The sequence below is a fragment of the Trachurus trachurus genome (genome assembly GCF_905171665.1).
Source record: "Trachurus trachurus genome assembly, chromosome: 4".
In the NCBI taxonomy this organism is placed as follows: Eukaryota; Metazoa; Chordata; class Actinopteri; order Carangiformes; family Carangidae; genus Trachurus; species Trachurus trachurus.
This window is the reverse complement of record NC_139898.1, coordinates 34,268,833-34,293,276: the sequence shown is the minus strand read 5'-3', so window position 1 is coordinate 34,293,276 and position 24,444 is coordinate 34,268,833. Positions and strand designations below refer to the sequence as shown.

General features: G+C 41.2%; 1 protein-coding gene across 1 annotated transcript; it reads right to left on the bottom strand.

Annotated features, from left to right (window-relative positions):
* Window positions 1-1,773: 1,773 nt before the first annotated feature.
* gorab (golgin, rab6-interacting) lies at window positions 1,774-22,695 on the bottom strand (the record flags this gene model as incomplete). The annotated part of the gene is made up of 6 exons (XM_083970033.1): window positions 22,510-22,695; window positions 20,877-21,231; window positions 13,668-13,769; window positions 12,802-12,942; window positions 10,106-10,346; window positions 1,774-1,905 (listed from the first exon to the last, which is right to left on the bottom strand). Exons 1-6 carry the CDS (start codon window positions 22,562-22,564, stop codon window positions 1,774-1,776), a joined length of 1,026 nt encoding a protein of 341 aa, XP_083826159.1. The 5' UTR covers window positions 22,565-22,695.
* Window positions 22,696-24,444: the final 1,749 nt, after the last annotated feature.

Genomic DNA, 24,444 nt, shown 5'->3' with positions numbered 1-24,444 from the left:
ACTCACAAACTCATTCACAAACGTAGTCATTCACAAACTAAGTCACTCACTCACAAACTCATTCACAAACTAACTCATTCACAAACTAAGTCATTCACAAACTAAGTCACTCACAAACTAGGGTTTTTCAGGTTGGGAACCACTGGTTCACATTAAAACACATTGATGTATAAACTCTCTGTGAAGGAGCGTTTCCATGCCGATGATCTCTCTCTTTCCCGTTGAAAAGTCTTTATTTCTACGGCTCGGTCATGTTCAACCTTTACAAACTCCTCCGTGTTTCGACGTACGAGCCTTCGTCAGGGAAGGAAAACCGTTTTCAAAATGGAAGAGACCTTTTTTTATAAGTTTTCAACCACCAATCAGGAACCTCCAGAGTTTTAAAGGTTTAACATGACGAAGCCATAAAATAAAGGCTTTTTAACGGTGCCACATTGATCTATGTTCTGATTGACAGATGATGTGACAGCTGTCAATCAAACTCACCACAGCTTTGATTATTTTGTTTTTTCAGACTCTTTTAGCTGTGACTTGGTCCAGGGGGTGACCTGACACTCAGCAGCAGAGACTCACTCTTTTTTCTTTTTTTCTAAAATCCTATTGGACACAAGCTGTGTTTGTCAAAGAAGGAAACCCTAACCCCTAAAAGCAGCACATCAGTGCAGCTGCTTTCAAAGAGTTCATTCTCACTAACAAGAGTTAAAAGCTCCTTACATTCATTTACAAACAATTAGAGTCATTCATTGATGTGAAGAATAAGACATTTACTCTGACTCTTACTTTTACTTAAAGGACATTTAAAAGCCTTTACCTTTTAAGTACTTTTTTTACTCTTACTGCAGTAACATGTCGACTGAGCTACTTTTACTTGTAACAGAGTAAATTTTGACCAGTAGTATTTGTAGCTACTCTTACTCAAGTACTGGGGTCGAGTCCATCTCTGTGTGATCCTCAGGTAGCTACTCCACACAGGCTCGGCCAATCAGAGGAGGAGGAGGAGGAAGGAGGCTCAGGACTCTTCATTCCTTCAACTGACTCTGAAAAGTCCCTAAAAAACCGACCGACAGACAGACAGAGCAGCAGGTGATGAAACAGAAAATAAAAGTTCATTTTCTTTAGAGTGTGGATAGAAAAACACACGTCGGCTGTAAAGAAACAAGAATAGAAGACAAAGACAAAGAGTCGTCAACATCAGTAAAACACTAAAAAGTTCTTGTGTTGAAGTTTGTTTTCTCTCAGATAAATAATAAAATAATGTTTCTGCTCTTCGCTCTCACTGTTGGTGCTGCAGCCAGATAGGAGGAGGAGGAGGAGGAGGAGGAGGAGGAGGAGGAGGAGGAGGAGGAATGAAGGGAGTTGGACGGTGGAGGTGATGAGGGAGAGGAGGGGTGGGGGGTTTTCTTCTTGCAGTGGGGGGGTTGATGGGGGTTGATGTGTTGCGATGGCAGCCGTGGACTCGCTGCCATAGACATCCCGTAGCTTCCAGCCCCCTGATCTGGGAAAAGAACACTTGATGCCATCAAAGGGGACGAGGATTGAATCCAGATGTGGCTCTCTCGTTCTTTCCATGTATTTAATGAAGGCACAGGGATGGAGTTGGACTTTTTCATCATTAGTTTTCCCCCCAGATTCTCTCCTTTTCCTGCCTACAAGTCCACTCCGGTGCCAGCTATAGGGCAGAAAGAAAAAAAGAAGAAAAAAAAGGAGCAGAGAGAAAAGAGAAAAGAGCAAAAAGAAAAAGAAAAAGCGAAGGCCTCCCTGAGTCTCAGACTCTCAGTCTTCTCCTGCGGGGCCCCCGGCTCTTTGTTCAGAGCTCATGTGAAAGTAAAGTAAAGTGGCCCCCGCTTCACTTCGCCCGCTGCTGCAGTTTGTCTGTGGCGAATGGAAACGTCCAAACATCTGAAGCTGAAGACGGAGAAGGAGAAGAAGCTGAAGGAGAAGCTGAAGAAGCTGCAGCTCTGGCGCTAACGACCTCTTGGTTTCGTGCTCTTGTGTTTTTTTTCCTCTTTTTGTTTTTGCACAGATGTTTTTATTGAGGCGAAGGAGCCGTTTTCAACAGACAAGAACACAAACATCAGCTCATAACTCCTCCACCCACAACCCCACAACCCCCCCACAACCCCCCCAGAGCGGTGGAGGTGGAGGTTTAAAATGACAGAGAGATTACAATGTCATAAAGTGTGAGAAAAGAAAAGATACAGATGTTACCGGTGCAGAGTTCAGATTTTCACATTTGTTTCGTGCAGATGTTCTTGAAAAGTGTTTTTCACTCCGGTCCAATCTGTTTCTGTTTTTTCTTTTTCTTTTTGACAATTGCATTTTTGTGTGTTTGATTTGTTTTGCTGCTGTTGTTGTTTTTGTTTTTGTTGTGTGTTTCCTGTAACAAGCAGCTGAGACTTTTAGTTCATGACACATGAATGAGTCACAGACGACGACTGATGATCAATAATAATAAAATAAAAGGGGCAAGAGCAGCTGAGGGTGTGTGTGTGTGTGTGTGTGTGTGTGTGTGTGTGTGTGTGTGTGTGTGTGTGTGTGTGTGTGTGTGTGTGTGTGTGTGTGTGTGTGTGTGTGTGTGTGTGTGTGTGTGTGTGTGTTAGAATAAAAGAATAATCAGGAAACACAACTTAGGGATCAACTGAGCCGACACCGGACCGGACTGCAGCTCCCTGTGAAGCATCATCATCATCAGCAGCATCATCAACACAATCTCCACAGCTCTAACTCCAGCCCATAATATACACCCCAGTCTGTGTATTTTCAAATTAAAACTAGGCCTATAGTTATTTTTTTTTTACTAACTGCAAAACTCTGACGTTTCCAGACAAACACAACTTTAAACTTTAAACTCTAAACTGTGAACTCATCCATCCTGAAGCTGTTTAGTTTATACATATTTGTATTTTTATATCATTTATATCATATAATTGTTATGTAAGATGCTGCACAATCTGAATTTCCCTCCTATATGGGACTTAATAAAGTATTTTCTATTCTATTCTATTTATCTTGATGTTAATAATCTGTCTGTTCTCTTCTCTTTTGTGTTGAAGCAGCAAATGTAACGTTGGAAAAACAGAAACCTGAGGCCTGAAGAGTTCAAATTGTGTTATTATAATGATTTATTGTGAATTTTTTTAATACAAATAACTGACTGAGACTCTGAGGCAGCGTGACACAGAACCAGAACCAGAACCAGAACCAGAACCAGAACCAGAACCAGAACCAGAACCAGCAGCAGCAGCAGCAGCCTGAGGTCTGTAGAGTCTCTAATGTTTGTAGATATTAATATAAATGCATCGGCGGGTATGCATGACGTCACACGTTGTTGTGACGCTGCACCGCATGTTCACACTGTTCTGTTGTTTTAACGGGTTAATAAAGTTTAATTTAATATTATTTTATAGCCTTTAATTATATTTAGGCTACTACTGTTTTTAAGGTCGAATCTGGTTTTCACACTGATGCAACATCTACACTCAGGTTTTATCTGAAATTAAATATAGGAAACAAACTAAATTAGACCGTTTACATAAATATATATAATTCATGTATGAATATTGCAAATAAATCAGATAGATAATGTTTTATATTTAAATATAATATATAGCCTATAGGCCTCCTTTAATTGATTGTTTTATCAGATTAATATGTAGGCTATAGATTCATTCTGAAACTGCTGAATTCCGTTTTGCAGCTTCTTTCTTTAGGCCGGTTTTCCTCCTCGTCGTGAGTCCACTTCACTGCTCCACTTTTAAAAATAAAATAAAAAATAAAATGGGAATAATAAGTTATTGTCAGGATGTGGTCAGACTGAGGAGGAGAGGGGACTCGAACCGGGACAAACCGACCGAGGAGCGGGTCCACTAAGGCCGCGTCGATCTGCGCCGTGGAAAGAACGGTGCGTCCGCGCGTCTGTCTTTACGTGTGTGTGTGTGTGTGTGTGTGTGTGTGTGTGTGTGTGTGTGTGTGTGTGTGTGTGTGTGTGTGTGTGTGTGTGTGTGTGTGTGTGTGTGTGCGCGCGCTGGGCCGGACTTCAGAGAGAGAACAGGGTTTATAAAGTAAAGTGTGATTTATGTGGCGCTGGCGTCGCTCGACAGGAGAGAGAGAGACCCTGAAACCTGAGAGGACACACACACACACACACACACACACACACACACACACACACACACACACACACACACACACACACACACACACACACACACTTACTTTTAAAAAAAATCCGTTTTTTCTCAGAATTTCTAACGAGACTTTAAATCCTCAGTTGTAATGAGTTTAGTTTGTCTGATTGGTTAATAACATCGTGTTGAAGCTGACGTCACTTCATTCAGACAAAACTACAAACTTTATTAACATTTAAAGAAATAAAAACTCAAAAAAATAAATCAAAAAAATCTGTGACATCATAAATAAAATCAATATCTATATCAATAATAATCTGCTTTTAAATATTTATATAAACGGCACAAAAACTCTACAGCGGAAAAACGATAAAATTGTTGGATTTTAATTTATTTCTGGATCATGTGATCAGCTGTGTGTGTGTGTGTGTTTGTGGGGGGGGGGGGGGGTGTAATAATGATAATGAGCGCGCGGCTGAATGAATGAATGGATGGATGTCGCGCGGCCTCTTGTTGTGTAAACTGGTTTAATCAGGAGCAGATTCACTTTTAATGTCTCAACACCACAGAGAGAGAGGCCGTAAAACACACACACACACACACACACACACACACACACACACACACACACACACACACACACAGTTCATATATAGTAGTAATAGTAATTGACTCCGCTGACTGAACCTGAACGTGCGGTGTTTACGTTCATCTGACAGCTGCGTCATTGAGCTGAGGGCCAATCAGAGCTCGGCCTCCTCCAGGGGAAATAGGCTGCAATTAAAAACTAAAACAAAAACCTCGTATCTCCACTCTGTCTGGACGTCATCAACTCATTCATTTAAAAACAAAATATAAAAAACTGAGACTTTATGACTCGGGTATTAACATGGAAGAAGGACGTTCATGTGCAGCTCGTTTTACCAGTTTATCTTTAAACAGAATAACATTAGGCTACATTTATTTATTTATTTATTACAAATCTAAATCAGTTGAGTAAAAGTATTATAGCCTACAACTATTATAATATTATATAATAATAGCCTATTAAAAATAATCTTAGATAAAAAGAACATTTTAATATTTTCTTCTTCAAATTTAACTTTTTTTTTTTCTAAGAGTGATTTTTTTAAAGACTAAATAAATGCTCTTTTAAAAAATAATATTCAAGTTACATCATAGGTGGCATCAGGGCATAACAATGTTTTATTTTATGAGAATGAATTCATTCTGAGCAGAGAAAAGAAGCAATAACTCTTGCAGCCGGATGGAGCTGCAGAAAATGTGAAGCCTGAGTTGTTTTGGGCTGATGATGATGAGGTAAAGTTGGAAAAGAAGTCTTTACTAGAGCTACTTTCATAAAAAAGTGCCTGGTCAATAAAAAAAAAGTGAATTATTAATGTGAATTCCATGTGGTTTGTGTTTTGTCTGTGCTCTGATGATTTTGTCTGTTGTCTAAATATGAACTGTGTCTTGTAAAGCCCTTATAGGCCGGTGCATGGCACTTAAATAAATATAAATGTATTCATTCGTGCAGAATTAAATAATTAAATGTAATTTTTTTTATTATCATTAATAATATTGATCTATTGATCTTGTGCTCTGTATTTTTTAGTATGCTATTGTCATGATGTAGTGTCATGATGCACTTGGTTGATAATATGTTCTGTGCTTTTTGAATGGCCGCCGCCTATATGGACTGGTGTTGAAGATTAGCACATGTACTCCGTTACAAGTAAAAGTAGCTCAGTCGACATGTTACTCCAGTAAGAGTAAAAAAGTCCTTGCTTTTAAAGGTACTTAAAGGGATAGTAGCATTTTTTTTTAAGTGGGGTTGTATGATCTCCAAATAGTCCTCAGAGTTTTTACACAGTTTTTATTTGGACCTAACCAACTCACGTATCCCTCCGCCCAGGGTTAGCGCCCGCCGATCAGCAGTTGGTTAGGTCCAAATAAAAACTGTGTTTTTCCTGCACTTTGAAGGGCTGGAAAAAAATTATATTATAGTGAACAATGGAACTGTGTATTTTTTTCCAGGTAAAACCTCTTTTAGGCCGTGAAAATAGGCCGTTTCTTTGGGTCTGTTCACAACACTGTATGTTGTAAATCTCTGGGCAGGGCTATTATGGGCTGGCGTTGCTAACGGGACGAGTGCAGAGAGTCTTCTACTGCAATTAAAGTACTTAGGGGCTATTTGTAGATCATACAACCACACTTAAAAAAAAAATGCTACTGTACTTTAAGTCAAAGTCAGAGTCAGAGTAAATGTCTTATTCTTCACATATGAATGACTCTAATTGTTTGTAAATGAATGTAAGGAGCTTTTAACTCTTGTTAGTGAGAATGAACTCTTTGAAAGCAGCTGCACTGATGTGCTGCTTTTAGGGGTTAGGGTTTCCTTCTCTGACAAACACAGCTTGTGTCCAATAGGATTTTAGACAAAGACCTGAAAGTAAGCAGTACTTTTCAGCCTTCCTAGGAATTAACTCCAGTAAAAGTTAAAAAAAAAAAAAAATGTCTTGGAAATGTATTCAAGGAAGAGTAATAAGTACCAAAGAAATCTACTACTCAAGTAAAGTACAAAACGGATCAATAATGACGTCTTTTACCTGAACAACAGATCTGGAGTCAGTGTGAGGATTCAGACGGTGTTTGACCTTGGTCGTCTCAGCTGGGGGGGGGGGGGGGGGGGGGGGGGGGGGTTGGTCACTCTCCCACCTCCTCCTCCTCCTCCTCCTCCTCCTCCTCTCTGTGTCTTTACAGCCGGAGCTCTGTCTGCAGCCAGATGTGACCGGTCGCGGCGCTGTAAAAGAACAAAATCTCAAAGCACTTTACAGAAACACTTACAGCACTTTAAAAAAAAAAGAAAGAAAAGAGAAAGAAAGAAGTGATGGGAGTCCCACAGTGCCCCCTCTAACCCCCCCCGCTGAAAAAACTCTACATCTTTCCAAGAATATTTGTCTTATTTCTAGTCAAAATGTCTCATTTCTAGTCAAAACTAATCTCTTTCCACTTAAAATGAGACTCATCACCTAAAAAATTAACTTGTTTTTAGATCATTTTCACTTGTTTCAAACTAATTTTCACTTGAAATAAGTAGAAAAATCTGCCAGTGAAAGCAAGTTTTTGTTGTGTGCTTGTAATAAGAAAGAAAAACTTGCTCCACTATCAGATTTTTCTACTTATTTCAAGTGAAAATCTGCTTAAAAGAAATAAAAAGTGTCTAAAAACAAACTGCTTTTTATGCGACGAGTCTTATGTTAAGTAGAATGAGATTTGTTTTGACTAGAAATGAGACATTTTGACTAGAAATAAGACAAATATTCTTGGTAAGATGTAGAGTTTTTGCAGTGTTGTGGTGCAGAAGAAGCCACATAACGGACAGAAGCAGAAACGTTGCTTTTTACACTTTATTTTAGTAAAATATCAGCGTGGAGTCTCCACTCAAACATCCAACCACCTCCTCCTCTTTACATCACCGCCTCTCTCTGTCTCTGTGCAACACAACACAACAATCTGAGTCATTATTAAAGCAGACTTTGGTCCGATACACACAGACACACACACACACAGACAGACACACAACAGTAGAGTCCAGTTGCGCCTCACCACCGTCCTCGTCCAGGAGGCCGATCGCCGCTCTGACGACGGTTTAAACTCTGTGAAACACGAGACTAGAGCCATCCGACATGTTACAACATCTACTACACACACACACAGACACACACACACACACATTGATACACACAGATACACACACATAGATACACACACACACAGAGGGTTTTCATCCATCCAGGAAGTGAGCGGTGCCGTCGCTGCTCGACAATCAAGACAATTCACACAAGTCTGAAGAAACACATGTTTGGAATAGGAGCTGTGTGTGTGTGTGTGTGTGTGTGTGTGTGTGTGTGTGTGTGTGTGTGTGTGTGTGTGTGTGTGTGTGTGTGTGTGTGTGTGTGTGTGTGTGTGTGTGTGTGTGTGTGTGTGTGTGTGTGTGTGTGTATGTGGAAGCACATATAGAGCAGCAGCAGTCGGCTCAGCTCCATGTTCTTCTAGTTGTTGAGCAGCTCAGACCTGAACCACTTCCTGTCTGTGTTTAAATCTCTTCACTTCTTGTTGTTCATCGTTCATTGCACTGCAAAAACTTTACAACCTTTCCAAGAATATTTGTCTTATTTCTTGTCAAAATGTCTCATTTCTAGTCAAAACGTATCTATTTCCATTTAGAATAAGTCTCATCACCTAAAACGTAACTTGTTTTCAGATCATTTTCATTTGTTTCAAACTAATTTTCAATTGAAATAAGTAGAAAAATCTGCCAGTGAAAGCAAGTTTTTTGTGCTTGTTATAAGAAAGAAAAACATGCCCCATTATTTTAAGTGAAAATCTGCTTGAAAGAACAAAAAAGTGTCTAAAAACAAGCTGCTTTTTATGTGATGAGTCTGATTTTAAGTAGAATGAGATTTGTTATGACTAGAAATAAGATGAATATTCTTGGTAAGTTTTTGAGTTTTTGCAGTGTGTGAGAAGCTGCAAACTGGACTCAGACTCTTTCTATGTAGCAACATAAATTAAATTCTCATTCTTCTACAGAACAAAACGTTTCATTTAACTGTTCGACTTCGACGACGATGTGAACTCTGGATAAAAACACGGAAGTGAAGCAGAAAGAGGAAGATTAAAACATCCTGACAGAGCTGCAGGTTGTTTTTTATAAATATTTACTCATTTACTTTGTTCCATTTGCACCAAGATGCAGAAATAATCATATATTATATAGTTTAATTGAAAATAAAAAAAGAGACATAACATGATAACATGAGGTCCAGACCCACAGCTGTAGCGTCTCAATACAAACTATTGATTTTACATTAACCACCACAATTATTATTATTATTATTATAGATAAAGTATAATGTGCAGATACAGTAGGAGTGATCCATCATGACTCAGCAGAATCTGCTTCTAGTCTTCTAGTGTTGTAGTGTCGCCATGCCGACTGGTTCTGAGTTTATATCTGAATGAACTTCATCATCATCTTCTTCTCTCTTTTTTAGTTTTTTTTCAACTCAGTCACAAAATGTTCAGACAAAAACTCACTGATCGTATCTGAGTTACAGTTCAATCTGGTTTCATATGAGAGAGAATTCATTCATTCATTCATGATTCATTCTATCAGGTGAAACAGCATGATAAAGTTTGTCCCCCTCTGGTTTAAAATGTCTGTTAATGTGTTAAACAGTTCATCAAGTGGAAGATGAAATGATCCTAAGACATAAAGTTTTTTTTTTCAATATTTTCATGAATATCAGTGTTTTATTGTAGTTTTCTACAGTTCAGGGAGGGTTTCATGTGTAACTTTATGTCTTTTGGATCATTTCATCTTCCACTTGATGAACTGTTCACGTTAAAGCAGAAGTCAGCGATCCGGTGGTTTTGGCTAACTTCCTGTCAGCAGATGGAGTTAGCAGTCCCCGCCCTCGTCCCTACGTCACCACATTCAGGCGCATCCCTTGGCTGCACACACAGAGAGGACTGCCCCTTTATGCCGTTCTCTCTCCTCATTGGATAAAGGTTGTAGGATACAAGGAAAGTTTTCTCCTGGGCTCAGAGCAGAGCAGAGTGACTGACAGACCCGTGTTTCAGACCAAACACTCTATAGAAGTGATTGCTGTCGGAAGATACAACTATTTAAGACTTAGATTAACACAAACATTCACCTGACTTCTGCGTTAACAAACCTTTGCATGATGCACCAGTCTACAGTCAGTCAGTTGTCATTGTCAGTGTTGTGTGAGTGCAGGCGGAGTCTCTCTTGTCTCTCTGTCTCTCTGAGTCTCTCTACAGTTTCCTACAGAGTCACAATCAGCTTCAGTCTTTGGAGCTTCGTCGCCGCCGCTGCTGCCGTCACCGCCTTCCCTCCTCTCCTCCTCTTCCTCCTGCTGCTGCGTAGTAGTAGTAGTAGTGAGTTGCACCGCTCCGTTCTCCTCCTTCCTCTCCTCCTTCCTCTCCTCCTGCACCTCCTCCCCCCCGTCCCCCTCCCCCTCCTGCAGCTGCAGCTGCTGCATCAGCTCCTCCAGCTTGTGAGCTTTACGCAGCTCGTTCTGCTGGATGATGGCACAGAGATGCTCCGTCAGCTGCTCCTTCACCTCCGTCTTCTTGTGCAGGTCCAGCTTGGCCACCACGTACTCCGCCTCGGCTCGCTCGTACCGCTTCCTGAGGGGGGAGGAGAAGTTCAACATGTTCACTTCATCTTTTTATTTGTAACGGGACTCTGCATAATAAACATACAATATGTAAAAACACCAGATTTAGCTCTAAGGCTAATTTCCATCTGCAGCAAAACATGGTACAAATACCATATATCACAATATATACAATATATCACACAGTAGTGATGGAGCAAGGAGTAGTAGTAAAATTAAAATGCATTTAATCGACAGAGGTGTCGTATAGCGCTGTTAAGATTCACTAAAGTGCATCTGTCATAAAGTGCTGGTTTTTAAAATGCATGGAGTAAAGTGCCGACTATTTTTATTCATCTAAAATAAGAGAACTACCCTTTAATGTTCACAGAGCTGGTTATCAGTCAGCCATGTTTTCAGATGTTTCTTAAATGCTTTTTTTTTTATATTCAAAACTTTGTTTCACTATACAAAAACAGTTTTTCATGGTAAAATGCAATTAATAAAGCACATTTATATTATACGCCAGGGGGAATTTATAAGTTTACAACTAAATTTTCAAGTTTTCACATATATTGATAGACTTAATCGCTTTCTGGTTGTTTGAAAATTTGATGGAGGTTATGTATTGCTTGAGCTCACCGGTAAAGGAAGGTTTTTTTTTAATGAACTTACATATATTTAAATGCTACATATGTTGAGTTTTCCTTTATGACCAGCGGTGATGTTGTATCCATGTTGAGCAACCATATAGATTGATAAAACCTTCTGTGGAAATGCTGAAGGTTTCTCCTCAGTCACAGTGAAGTCACAGTGGTTTGAGTTCATGTCACAGATCAAACTCCTCACTGAGCTCCTGTATATGTATGTATATGTATATATGGGTAATGTAAGTGGTTATAGGCATGAATCTAGTTGGCACCTACAAGCTAGTCACTTTGGAGCATGTATCTCTTTCTTTTATTTATAGACTGACTTTTTATCTCATTGTTTTATTTATTTATCTTGTGAAAGGATTTCTTGAAAAAAGGACCAGACAACATAAGTTCACTTCTTTCTGCCGCCTTTCATTCAGGAGTTTTTAGTTTTTTTCTGGATTTGCAGCGTGTGTGTAGTGTGTTTTCATGTTGAGCCCTCTGAACTACCTCCATTAACCCTTTGAGGAGCAGGCCTGGGTGCAGCCAGAGCCCTGGTTTTTTTTTTATTATAGATAGATATACTTTATTGATCCCAAGCTGGGAAATTACAGAATGATTATCTGATTAATACACTTTTTTTTAAATCTAACATCAATAAAACAAGAAAACAAAACTAATATTTTCTGTTTCCAGCCTCCAGAACCTGAGGAGCGTTCAGGGAACTTGTTATGAACAAAAGGATGAATGAATGAACAGGGACGATAACAAACAGCTGCAGCTTCTTTCTGAAAGGATGAAACGTGGTTCTGGTTGTATTTCTCTGAAACGAAGGATGTGGATTCACGATGCAGAGATGTTAGAAACAGACGGATTCAGTCTCAGTGATCTCATTAGTAACTGAGGAGCAGCTGCAGGGGGCAGCGTTTCTATGGAGACTGACTGTACATCTACTGTACTGCACCAGGTGATGATGGGATGGCTCTTTTAGGGTGATGATTGACAGTTAAAGGAGCTCATACTGTCGATGAGAAGAACAGTTCACACAGGAAGAAAGAGCAGATTTCAGCATCAAGTTCATGATGTTTAACAATATTTCCTCAGTTGAGTTTCTGGGAACCAGCAGGATCATTATCAACCTGTTTTAAAAGCCACATTTCAACATTAACACTGAGATTTAAGAGATTTAAGAGTCGTTTAATCACTGAGAACGAACGACTCCTCAGTTCTCACCCCCGTCTCAACAGCGACTCACACGGTCGTGCAGACGACGTCTGCAGAAATTAAACAGCGTCTGGTTTCTCTAGTGAACACGGACATGCAACGTATCAATTAGAAAGTTTCAGTAAATGAAAGTTAGAGCAGCTCCACTGACCCGTCTCTTCTCACTTTGCAACAGAACAACACCAGAGATGCTCCGACTGTGAAAGTCTGGCTTGATACCGAAGTGTCACAGCTTTCCTCAGACTCCTGCATCAACATCTGAGCAGCTGGAGGACTGGATGTTGGATCTCCAGTGTTACCACAGGTAAACACACCGTCTCATAATGATAAAATAATAATAATAATAATAATAATAATAATAATAATAATAATAATAATACATTTTATTTCTAACGCACCTTTCCTAAAACAAATCTCAAAGTGCTACAAAGCAAAATCTGTGCATACAGCACATGAAATGAGCAGTGATATGCTCTTTATAAAAGGTGGGTTTTTAGGTCGTTGCTTTGTCGAGTTTGAGAGATTTCACAAAGAACGGACTGAGACTTGGTGTGTGTGTGTGTGTGTGTGTGTGTGTGTGTGTGTGTGTGTGTGTGTGTGTGTGTGTGTGTGTGTGTGTGTGTGTACCTAGCGGTGCTGTAGTCCCAGCTGGCCTGCTCTATCCGTCCTCTCAGGATGCCGATGTCGTTGGACACCATGTCGTCCAGCGCCTGCAGCTCCTTCTGGATCCTCTTCAGCTTCACCGCCTCGGCCTGCGTCTGCTTCGACCTGAGGAGGAAGAGAACAACACAACACCACACCACAGACGTTTAAAGGGGTAGTTCATCCAAAATTGAAATTTCCCTCGTTATCTCCTCCTCCCCCTCATGTGGACTAAGGGCTGGGAGAAGTTTCAGAGTCCTCCGTGGCTTCTCTGAGTTACAGGGGGTCTCGGCGTAGCAGTGCATGTCCATATGACGGTTGCAAATGGATACCAACTGTCTTCGTAACAAAAAGACACACCAAAAAACATCCAAATACCTCCATGCTGCTCGTATGTAATGTCCCTCTTGTATTGAAGCCCCAACATGAGAAATTGTTCCGAAAAAAATTAAATAAGTCTATATTTCAAGCTTGTTTGTAGCGGAAGCTCCCAGTGTCTCAGTTCACTGATTTGCATTGACCGGCGGAACAATTTCTCATGTCGGGGCTTCAATACAAGAGGGACATTGCAGACGAGCAGCATGGAGGTATTTGGATGTTTTTTGGTGTGTCTTTTTGGACGAAGAAAAGTGGTATCCATTCACAACCGTCATATGGACATGCAGCGCTGCACGGAGCCCCGCTGTAACTCAGAGAAGCCACGGAGGACTCTGAAACTTCTCCCAGCCCTTAGTCCACATGAGGGGGAGGAGATAATGAGGGAAATTTCAATTTTGGGTGAACTATCACTTTAAGGGTTTTAACCAGTCACGCCATCTCCGCTCGCCACTGTGTCGGTCGTCTGCTCTTACTTCTCAGCGATGGTTTTGGCCAGCAGAGCTTTCTTGCGTTTGTTCCTCTCCTCGATGACTTTCTGCTCCAGCTGCAGCTGCTCCAGACGAGTCTTCTCCCGCCTGCACACAGACACACAACAGATACAATATAAAACATCAAACATCACCGTGACAACCTCAGGAAGGAGCCGAGATGCTTCAACTTCACGCTCAAAGTCGTGCAAACGTGCAACTTCAGCATTTAGTGGAAATGTTCGAGGCTAATGTTAAAAAAGAATCTGTTGTTTTAGTTTTGTTTTGTGAAGAAAGATTTTAAAAAAGTCACAGAAATCAGAGTGAAAAACACATCACCACCGATGATGACGTGGAGCGAGTGAAACCTTTAAAAATGAACTAAAGGGAGTGTGAATAATACATACGAATTGTGCAAAATGCCAAAAAATAATATCAATATTCTGGAGAAAATACTACGGTTTAAGCAACATGCAACTTTATCTTTATCAGTTCAACCTCAAAGACGCTGCTGTCTTGGTCTGGACACTTTGGTAAAAGAGATTTTTGGTCTCAATGAGTCATTTTCCTGTTTAAATAAAGATAAAATTAAAATAAATAAAAGAGAAGACACAGTCCAACGGTGTTTTATAGCTAAAGCTGGGACAAGGAAATGAGATATTATTGAGCTTCGAGACCAGAAGCAACATTAACAATATCACAGAAAAGTCAATTTCCAGTAGTTCAACCCCAACCAAGTATTGAGTGCATATAGATGGACAGTTTTCAGAAGGCCAACATTTCTAGATTAAAAATGCTTTAAAAAAATAAAAACCATTGCAATATTTCAATTTTGGAGATACTGATTTTTAGGTCTTCACTGAATGTTAGTCATATTACTATTAAAATAAACAGAAGAAATAAAGACATGGGATTTAACATCCCATTCAGTGTGTAATGGACAAATAGGCCGATATAATGTGTTAGTTTCACTTTAATTGAACACATTCTACATCGCGGAGGCGACGTCTCTCCTTCACCGTAGAAACGGGGCAGAGCTCCGTGGAGACACCTGCCTGACACAGCAACGTACATGCACGGGGGGGGAAACGGCGGCGCCGTCGCACCGAATGCACGCGGATACGCGCCGCTTTGGGTAACGAGCGCGCACGTCGCGTCTACATTGGAGGTGAATAGGAAGGCTGTTACCAGTGTAATCAGAGACAACCATGAATGAGTTGTCGCACACACTGAGGTGAGCAGCAGAGCGGCCGCACCGTGACCACGGTCCGCTCCAGCTGCCTGGTGTCTCCATTACGCACCACGCGTCTTTTCAGTCACTTGTCCAACTTCTCCTTTACTGTTTTTTTTCGAGACAACACTCATTCTCTCTCTCTCTCTTTTACCGGCGGTGTCAGCTGATGTGCACGTCTGCAGCAACCCAAACAAATGCACATGTTACTGTTGACTGGCTCTATTCCAGCCACATGATTGGTTCGGCGCGGTGGAAATCTCATTATCATTGGTTATTTGCAGTGGCGTGCACAGGGGGGGGGCAGGGGGGGCGGTCGCCCCCCCCCCCCGTGGCCCAATTGTTGAAAAACGCGTGCTAAAGTGCCCCCTGAGAGCCAAAATGCGCGTTAAAGTGCCCTCTTGGAAGCCAAAACACGTGCTAAAGTGTCCTCATGGGGGGCAAAACGTGTGTTAAAGTGCCCTCTAGGAGCTAAAACACGTGCTAAAGTGCCCTCATGGGGGCCAAAACATGTGCTAAAGTGCCCTCTAGGAGCCAAAACGTGTGCTAAAGAGCCCTCTAGGAGCCACAATGCGTGCTAAAGTGCCCTCTAGGAGCTGAAACGCGTGCTTAAGTGCCCTCTAGGAGCCAAAACGTGTGCTAAAGTGCCCTCTAGGAGCCAAAACACATGTTAAAGTGCCCTCTAGGAGCCAAAACACATGTTAAAGTGCCCTCTTGGAAGCCAAAACACATGTTAAAGTGCCCTTGGAAGCCAAAACGTGTGCTAAAGTGTCCTCTAGGAGCCAAAACGTGTGCTAAAGTGCCCTCTTGGGGGCCAAAACACGTGTTAAAACAGGCCACATCGATGTTTTTTAGTCTTAAGGTATTGATATTATATTATAAAACAGGCCAAATCAACGTTTAAAAAGGCCAAATTTTTTTCGCCGCCGACCTATGGTCGCCGGCCAAACACACCATGTCACTACAGTCTCACTCTTGTCATTTTCTGAAACTTGGCAGCCCTGAAAGTGCCCTCTAGGAGCCACATCTAGGAACCAAAACATGTGCTAAAGTGCCCTCTTGGGAGCCAAAACACGTGTTAAAGTGCCCCCTTGGAAGCCAAAATGCGTGCTAAAGTGCTCTCTAGGAGCCAAAACATGTGCTAAAGTTCCCTCTTGGGGGGCCAAAACACGTGTTAAAACAGGCCAAATCGATGTTAAAAAAGGCCAAAAAATTTTCGCCGCCGACCTGTGTTCGCCGGCCAAACGCACCATGTCGCTACAGTCTCACTCTTGTCATTTTCTGAAACTTGGCAGCCCTGAAAGTGCCCTCTAGGAGCCACATCTAGGAGCCAAAACATGTGGTAAAGTGGCCTCTTGGGAGCTAAAACACGTGTTAAAGTGCCTTCAGGGAAGCCAAAACGCGTGCTAAAGTGCCCTCTTCAGTGGCGAGGACACGCTATTAGGTGCCCCTTTTTTTCCTTTTCGCCCCTGCCCTTCAAAAAGTCTGTGCACACCACTGGTTATTTGTATTGTCTGCCAAAACATGGATGAATGAAACCTGTCGACCACGTCTCATATTTCTATCGAGGAAAAGTTATTTCACAATTTATAGACACAACACCGACAAGCACTGAGAGCCGCATGTTGCAGTGACGTTATATAGGCTATAAAAAAAATAATCCGCAAATAATAAGCCGACGAAAAGGTGCAACTTGCCACTTAACTTCTTGTCGATGTATTATTTGCGGGGGGTTTCGGGGGATCTGGTGACGGTGGAGGATCTGGGACTGATTGACTGTGGACCACCACCAGTCTGATCAGGTCAATCACAGCACAGCAGCTGCAGCTCTGCCCCGCTGTCACATGACGCATATCAGCGCAATCTGTTTACATTAAACCGACATCAGGAGAATAATGAGAATTATGATTAAAAATATATATATATTTGTTTCGAATTTTGGCCCCTGGATCATGATTTTTTTGGGCGCATTCTTGGTAAAAAAAAAAAAAAAATCCTCTAAAAAAAAGACAGTTGGGATGCATAATGTGTCTCATAACAGTATACTGTGCGTCACGTTATTGCCCCCCCCCCCCTTCTGTACTTAGCTGGCCGGTACTGGGTATAGCGTCCTGCTGATCACCGCGCTGAGGCACCGGCCGGTCTGAGCTGCGTTCATGTGCCGACTTTAAAACTCTCCAGTCAGTGACCTGGTGGCGGCTGTTTTGGTCGTCAGCATTTTATCCACACAGCGACCGTCCACGGCTTAGTGGTGTTTTATTCTAGGGGTCGGTGGCGGCTGTGAGACAGCAGCGGCTCCACGGTGAAAGGGGGCGGGGGGGGGCAGCTTCTGCTCACCTGACTCTGTGCAGCTTCTTCATTAAATCCAAACAAACAGTCCGACACAGTGACGCGCTGCTCCTCTTTGACTCTAAAGTCTCTGTAGCTCATCAGCCCGGAACTCGCCGTCATGGATCAGAAGCGACGGCGGCGTTTGGCCTCAGTGTCTCGGACTTCCAGAGCAGCTACAGCGCAGCGTTGTGACCTCAACCATGGTTGGTGAGAGCAGAAATGTTGTTGTAGGCCTGTGCATATTCTCATTTGTCCAGGTCATAGTATTTCAAAGGAGGTTAAATCGAAAGCAACTGGACTTATACTGAGTCTCCACACCAGTTAGTTGGACCAGTCTCAGCCTGGTCAGATGCTACATGAACTGATGAAGCCTCATGGATGAGAGGTGAAACGTCTTCCTAGACAAATAACTAAGTCCAGTTGAACCTCCTTTGAAAAAAAAAAAAAAAAGTTGTTGGCGGGCTCGTGAATTTTTTTTTTGACACGAGTCAACTATCGCGTATCTCGCGTTTGGTCGCGCGTCACAACTCGAGCGAAAAAAAGCGTTCCTCGTGTTTGGTGGGAAGCCCCTTGTGGGTCTTCCCATAGACGAAGACGCGAAGGTCCCGTCGCACAAAAAGAATCGGGTGTATTGCGTCGCAAAAAAAAAAAAGTCGCGTATACCGCGTCTCGCGCCTAATCGCGTCTTTGCGTCACGGCCTTTTACACCGCGGACGTAACGAATAAACGGTGACGGTGTGAACGAACAACATAGAACAGGACCAGACGTGCGTTGTTTCCTCTTTTCACCTACAGCTCCACTCTCCCTCACTTACACTAACTAGCCTACTATTATTGTTGAGAGCAGAGAATTGTGGGATTTGTAGTTTTGGACCAATCGCAGGTTGTGCTCTTTCTTTTTTGTGATTTTCCCGGTTCACACGTGTCTTTTTTTTTTAGGGGCAAATGCGAGTGAAATGCTCGCCCATGGTGGGCATAAGAAAATTTAAGACCTGTCTAAAATTATTTAAGACTTGAACACAATAATTCAACAAATTTAAGACATTTTAAGGCCTAAAAGTGTGTAATGGACATACGTATAGCCTATATAATGTGTTAGTTTCACTTTAATTGAACACATTCTACATCGCGGAGGCAACGTCTCTCCTTCACCTCTGAAACGGGGCAGAGCTCCGTGGGAGACACCTGCCTGACACAGTAATGTACGTACGTAACGAGCGCGCACGTCGCGCGTCAACATTGGAGGTAGGCAGTTATCAGTATGATCAGAAACCATGAATGAGTTCGCCTCAGTTTCACGTGATTGTCACTGTCAGCCTGTTAGAAAAACATTTTACTGACCCCAGCTGAGACGCTGAGACCCCCCCCCCTCAAAACAAAAACTCTTCGGATCTGAATGATTCACACAAGTCACCTAATTGGTCATGAAAAAAGCGAGTTTCGCTTTTCGGCGCGCTGTTTGCATCCCTGTGATTAAAGGGATAGTTCAACATTTTGGCAAATTGGCCCATTGCCATAATCCCTATAGTCATAGCAGTAGGTTCGTTACCTTTAATTGTCGGTGCAAGCTATTTTTAGAACGGTGGAGCAGAGCCGTGAGCTGCTCAGAGCTACGCTACGGAGGCTCATTATGGGATTTCTTGGTTTCAAACTCATCAAACTCATCAAATACACAATCCAACAACTCCACAACGCTCTGGTGGACAAGTTGTGAGCTGCACATTCACCACGCTATGAGATAATAACACAACGTTACCACACAGAGTTGTTTTAGAGGGAAATTCATGCAAAACCGCTGATGCACGTTGCCTTCAGGGACAGTTTTTCATCATCAGTCTCTGTATTTAAACCACAGACTCACACACCTTTTAATAACTCAACCCAGATCAGATCTAAGTAACATTTTACCTCCTCCCCTGGGGCTTGGTGGTGGTGGTGTGTGTGTGTGTGTGTGAGTGAGTGAGTAGATAAAGTGCACTGTCACATAATGGGCTGATGAAAGCAGGAACAGCTGGATGCAGGAAGACACCAGCAGCTGTTTCTAGCTCACACTGAGGCAGCAGCATCAGTCTCTCAGAGCGCTTACATGGACTCAGTATCCTGTATTTCCCCATTTCCCCATTTCAGAAACTTTTAAGAAACCTGGTTTTGCTACCTGCAGAACTCCGACAGAAAACAAGATATTTTTTTGCCACCTTAATATCCTGGTTTCTGACAGCTGTGACTGTCTGTGCAGGTCTTGGCAAAGAAAAACACACATCAATATGTCACATATGATGTTACACAGTCGACTAAAGACGCTCTGAAAGTTTTCCCTCCATTCAGAATAAAACTCCACTATCACTTTTCACAGCTGCATATTTTCATCCACCTCTCCCCCCGTTGCAAAATCTCAAATGAATGAGCCGTATTTGGGACTACGGCGGAAATTTAGCAGTTATGCCGTTAAGTCCGGCTCATTTACACTGATGCTTAAAGCAGAAGTAAGCGATCCGGTGGTTTTGGCTCTAACTTCTTGTCAGCCGATGGAGTTAGCAGTCCCCGCCCTCGTCCCTACGTCACCACATTCACGCTGCGCATCCCTTGGCTGCACACACAGAGAGGACTGCCCCTTTATGCCGTTCTCTCTCCTCATTGGATAAAGGTTGTAGGATACAAGGAAAGTTTTCTCCTCGGCTTACAGCAGAGCAGAGTGACTGACAGACCAAACACTCTATAGAAGTGTTTCTCAAACTTTTTTCAGTCAGGGCACCTTTCAAAAGTGCATAAAATCTCACGGCACCCCTGTGTAAAATGTAATTCAAAATGACACTGCATAGCCTAAATGTAAATGTCCTGTTTATTTAGACGGGACAGTATTACAGTATTTATGCATAGGTGCCTCTGTAGCCTACATATGCACACACACGCACACGCACACAATAAGCTAAAAGGGCGTCCGGTGGACACGGCCCCTTTGCATATATGTAAAGAGAATGTATTCTATGAAATGTCAGAAGAGGTATTTTTTTCACGGCACCCTTGACGCAGTCAGTCGGCACCCACTTTGAGAAAGGCTGCTCTATAGAAGTGATTGCTGTTTCTGCTTACTTCTGCTTTAACGCATCAATGTTTGAATGAATGTGCATTGTCCCAACTCAATAAATGAATAAATAAATGAATAAAATGAAATGAACTTGCAATGTGACACAACATCAGCTCAGCGTGTAGTTCAGTGTGTAGCTCACACTGCAAAAACTCAAAATCTTATCAAGAATATTTGTCTCATTTCTAGTCAAAACTAATCTCATTCTACTTAAAATAAGACTCATCACATTAAAAGTAGCTTGTTTTTAGACACTTTTTACTTCTTTCAAGCAGATTTTCACTTGAAATAAGTAGAAAAATCTGATAGTGGAGCAAGTTTTAAAAACCTGCTTTCACTGGCAGATTTTTCTACTTATTTCAAGTGAAAATTAGTTTGAAACAAGTGAAAATGATCTAAAAACAAGTTCATTTTTAGGTGATGAGTCTTATTTTAAGTGAAAAGAGATTAGTTTTGACTAGAAATGAGACATTTTGACAAGAAATAAGACAAATATTATTGAAAAGATTTTGAGTTTTTGCAGTGCAGTGTGTAGCACAGTGTATAGTTCAGTGTGTATGATACTAACAGTTCCACCTCTTGTTTCTCCAGCTCTTTAACAGCCGGGGTCTCCTCCTTCTCCTCCTCCGGTCTCAGAGCTGCAGGTCCAGTTGGTCCAGTTGGAGCTGCTGCTGCTTTGGGCTGAGCCTCCTCCTCCTCCTCCTTCTTCGGCAGCGGTATCGGTGGTATCGGTATCGGTGGCAGCGGCCTGGCGAGCTGCTGCTCCGGTGGAAGACTCAGACCGCCGGCTGCTGCTGCTGCTGCTGCAGCTACGTTCCTATGAGCGGCGTTCTGCAGCGCTCTCTCCCGCTGCAGCTGCTGCCGACTGCGGTTGGGCGGAGCGGGCTTTCTACCTCGGGCTGCGGCCGTGTGACCCGCCAGCTCTGAAAGAAAAATACATAACCACAGTCTCTGGATTAACACTCAATATATATATATATACAGCTCTGGAAAACATAAAGAGACCACACCAAAATGATGTTAATAAATCAGCTTCTCTACATCGATTCCAGTGTCTATTGAACTCCAACACCAGCTCCTCACTCTACTGAGCTGGTCACCTGAACCAAACCAGATTTAATGAGGCAGAAAGATTATAAATAAATAAAAAATTAGGATTATTCCTCCAATTTTGATTTCTAAACTCTTCCTAAGTTTAAAAAGTAGTGTTGTGTTGTTTTATACGGTAAGGTCTGAAAACACCAGAACTTTTTTTTTTGTTATTTTGACCTGTTGCCATTTTCTGAAAATAAATAAATGCTCTAAATGACAATATTTTTATTTCCAATTTGGGAGAAATGTTGTCAGTAGGTTATAGAATGAAACAAAAGTGTTCATTTTACTCAAACACACAGCTATTAATAGTAAAACCAGAGGAACTGATCATTTTGAAGTGGTCTCTTCATGTTTTCCAGAGATGTATGTATATATTTTATTCTATTTTGCTTTTTAACAGATAATTACAGGTTTTCTCAGTTGCTAAAACACTAAAACCCGTTCTCTGAACCAACATTTTTTGAATCAAACACTCTTTTTTGCAGAAACCTTAAACACGTTCTACCACATTTCACACTGTGATAGACTTGTGTTGCAAAAATCGTCTTTACTAAACACAACTACTCAACACTGAATGCACATATTTCTATTATTATTATTCTACCTGTTTTAATTCTTTCTCTTGTCTGTTTTTAAATAATGTTTGCTTTTTATGTTCTCATTTTGCTAATATGTAAAGCACCATGACTTGTCTTGTTGCGGAAATGTGCTATTAGCTAATAAACTGGCCTTGTCTTGCCTTCTAATGATGAGATAAGACCAATGTGGCTGAGAACAGGTGGCACATGTTCATCCATCCACAGAAACATTATTCTATTCTATTTAACTAGTATTTGTTAGTTTCATTGATTTTTTTAGTTTTTATGAAAGTGCTAAATGTAGATATCACTTTGATTGTGTTTTAGTATTTGGTTTTGAACTGGTTTTGATGTGATAGTTTGGTTTTGTGAATGTAGTTTGAAGTTTCGGGTTTTTGTTTAAGGTTTTGAGACAACAGGAGGAGGTTTTTAAGAAATGTGTTTTAGCAATTGTGTAAAAACAGTTTGAATCAGTGAGGATAAATGAAACCGAGCAGCCGTTGCTAACGTTACGTTACGTTAACTTACCTTTCTGCTGCATCCTCCGCAGCTCTTCCTCAGAGAAACCGGCCCAGCCGCTCATTTCTACAACTTAACACCTACACAACCCGAGACAGGACGAACAAACACCGCATAGAGAACAAGTTCTGACTATTTACACCGAGTTTTGACTCATTTTTAAAGCTGAAAATGTCCAAACATGCCCCAGGAAGCTCCGGTGGCCGCCGCCATCTTTGTTTACTGCTGCCACGTCAAGGACCCCGAGAGGAAGGAGGAGGAGCGATGGCGTAGGAGCCGTGGATACCGCCTGAACGGAAATAAGAATAAAACTAATGTAGAAGTAGGAATAAAGATACAATATAAATCACGAAGAACAGAATAGAATAGAATACTTTTTTGTCATTTGACCATTCACACATTACTAAAAATAGAACAAAACAAAAACAAAAAAATTTACAAATGAACTAGATTTTATTTTATAGATTAAATATTTGTGAGGTGTTTTGTTTTTTTTAATGATAGCTAGCCTTCAAGCCAGCGATTGGAATAACAGAGTTATAAAATGATGGCGCTAATAACAAAGCTACTTTTTAAAGTAACAAGTTCTAATCAAAAAAGTTACAACACCGTTACTGTTACTGACAATAAAATGCTTACTCAAACAGTTACTTGACTCAAGAAGCCCCGTCACAAAATGATAATACACCTATTAAAGGGACAACAAGGAGTTTCTTCATCGGCAGGACGAAAAATTCTGCGTCAATAAAAAAGTCTCATATTAATGTGGATGAATCTCCGTTACCACTTGTTAATGGGCCCATTTTAGATAAATCTATGGTTTTGTCTCTATGGTTATTTTGTTATTATTAGTGGTGGTGAAATGCTGGGCGAGCCGACCAGCGTTTCTTTACTTTCGGTTTCGTGGTGAGTCATGAGAATAACGCAGCCGAATCTCCGTTTATGGTGGGAACTACGACGGTATGTGATCGTCTTCCAACCTCTGACTTTAATTCTTGATGAATGAAAACATGAGTCTGTCTTGCGCCGGTCAAAGAATTTCACGGCGCGGAGGCTCATGGGAAATGTAGTGTGAAAACACTTTCCAAAACTCCTTGTTGTCCCTTTAAGGTGTATGTTATAGCCATACACATTTTTTTTTCAGTCTCATATCTGTTTTGCGATTTGGAAATGTCTGATTGTTTGTATGTATTGTAGCCTATACCTATTGTTGTACTTTCTTCATTGTTGAACATAAATAAAGTTTTTTGTAATAAAAGAATAGAAATAGGACAAATAATAAAAAGAAAAAAATAACCAACATTTTAATCATTGGAAAAATATATATACATCCCTTTTCCCTACTAATGTTTTTAATAGATTTCTTTTTTTTTAATTTACAAATAAACTTTTCATATAGATTGAATATTTGTAAAATGTTTTTTTTTTTATCACAAGCCTTCAAGTTGACTTGAATATAATTCTTCAGTAGGTATTCCTTCACCGGCTGAGGTTTTATGGTTTATATTATTGATTTGATAAAGTAGATCAACACTTTGAAGACGTTTGGTCCATTGTTTATAATTAAACTCGTTCACCTTGACCACAATAATAAGTTAATTCCACCTCCCCACCCCCCCCTCCAGTTTCCACTAATTTCTGGTCCAGATCTTCATAAAGGAGCTGCCTGTGGGGTCAGACGGGTCAGCACATAATTAAAGACTTACACCATGTGAAAGCAGCATGAAATTTAAGTGGCTTTACTGCTTGACGTGCCCCGATGTCGGAGCGCGACTTGATTAGTTTGTTCCTCGGTTGTGAACAGGCCTGGGTTTCTTTAGGTTTTTTTTTTTTTTTGTGCCATGAAGGAGGAAAAGGAACTAGAATCAACTTTAAAACATGAGGAAGCAGAGAAACCTGACACCAAAACGCTGCAGAAAGGTGGAAACTGCTGCATTTCTCCAA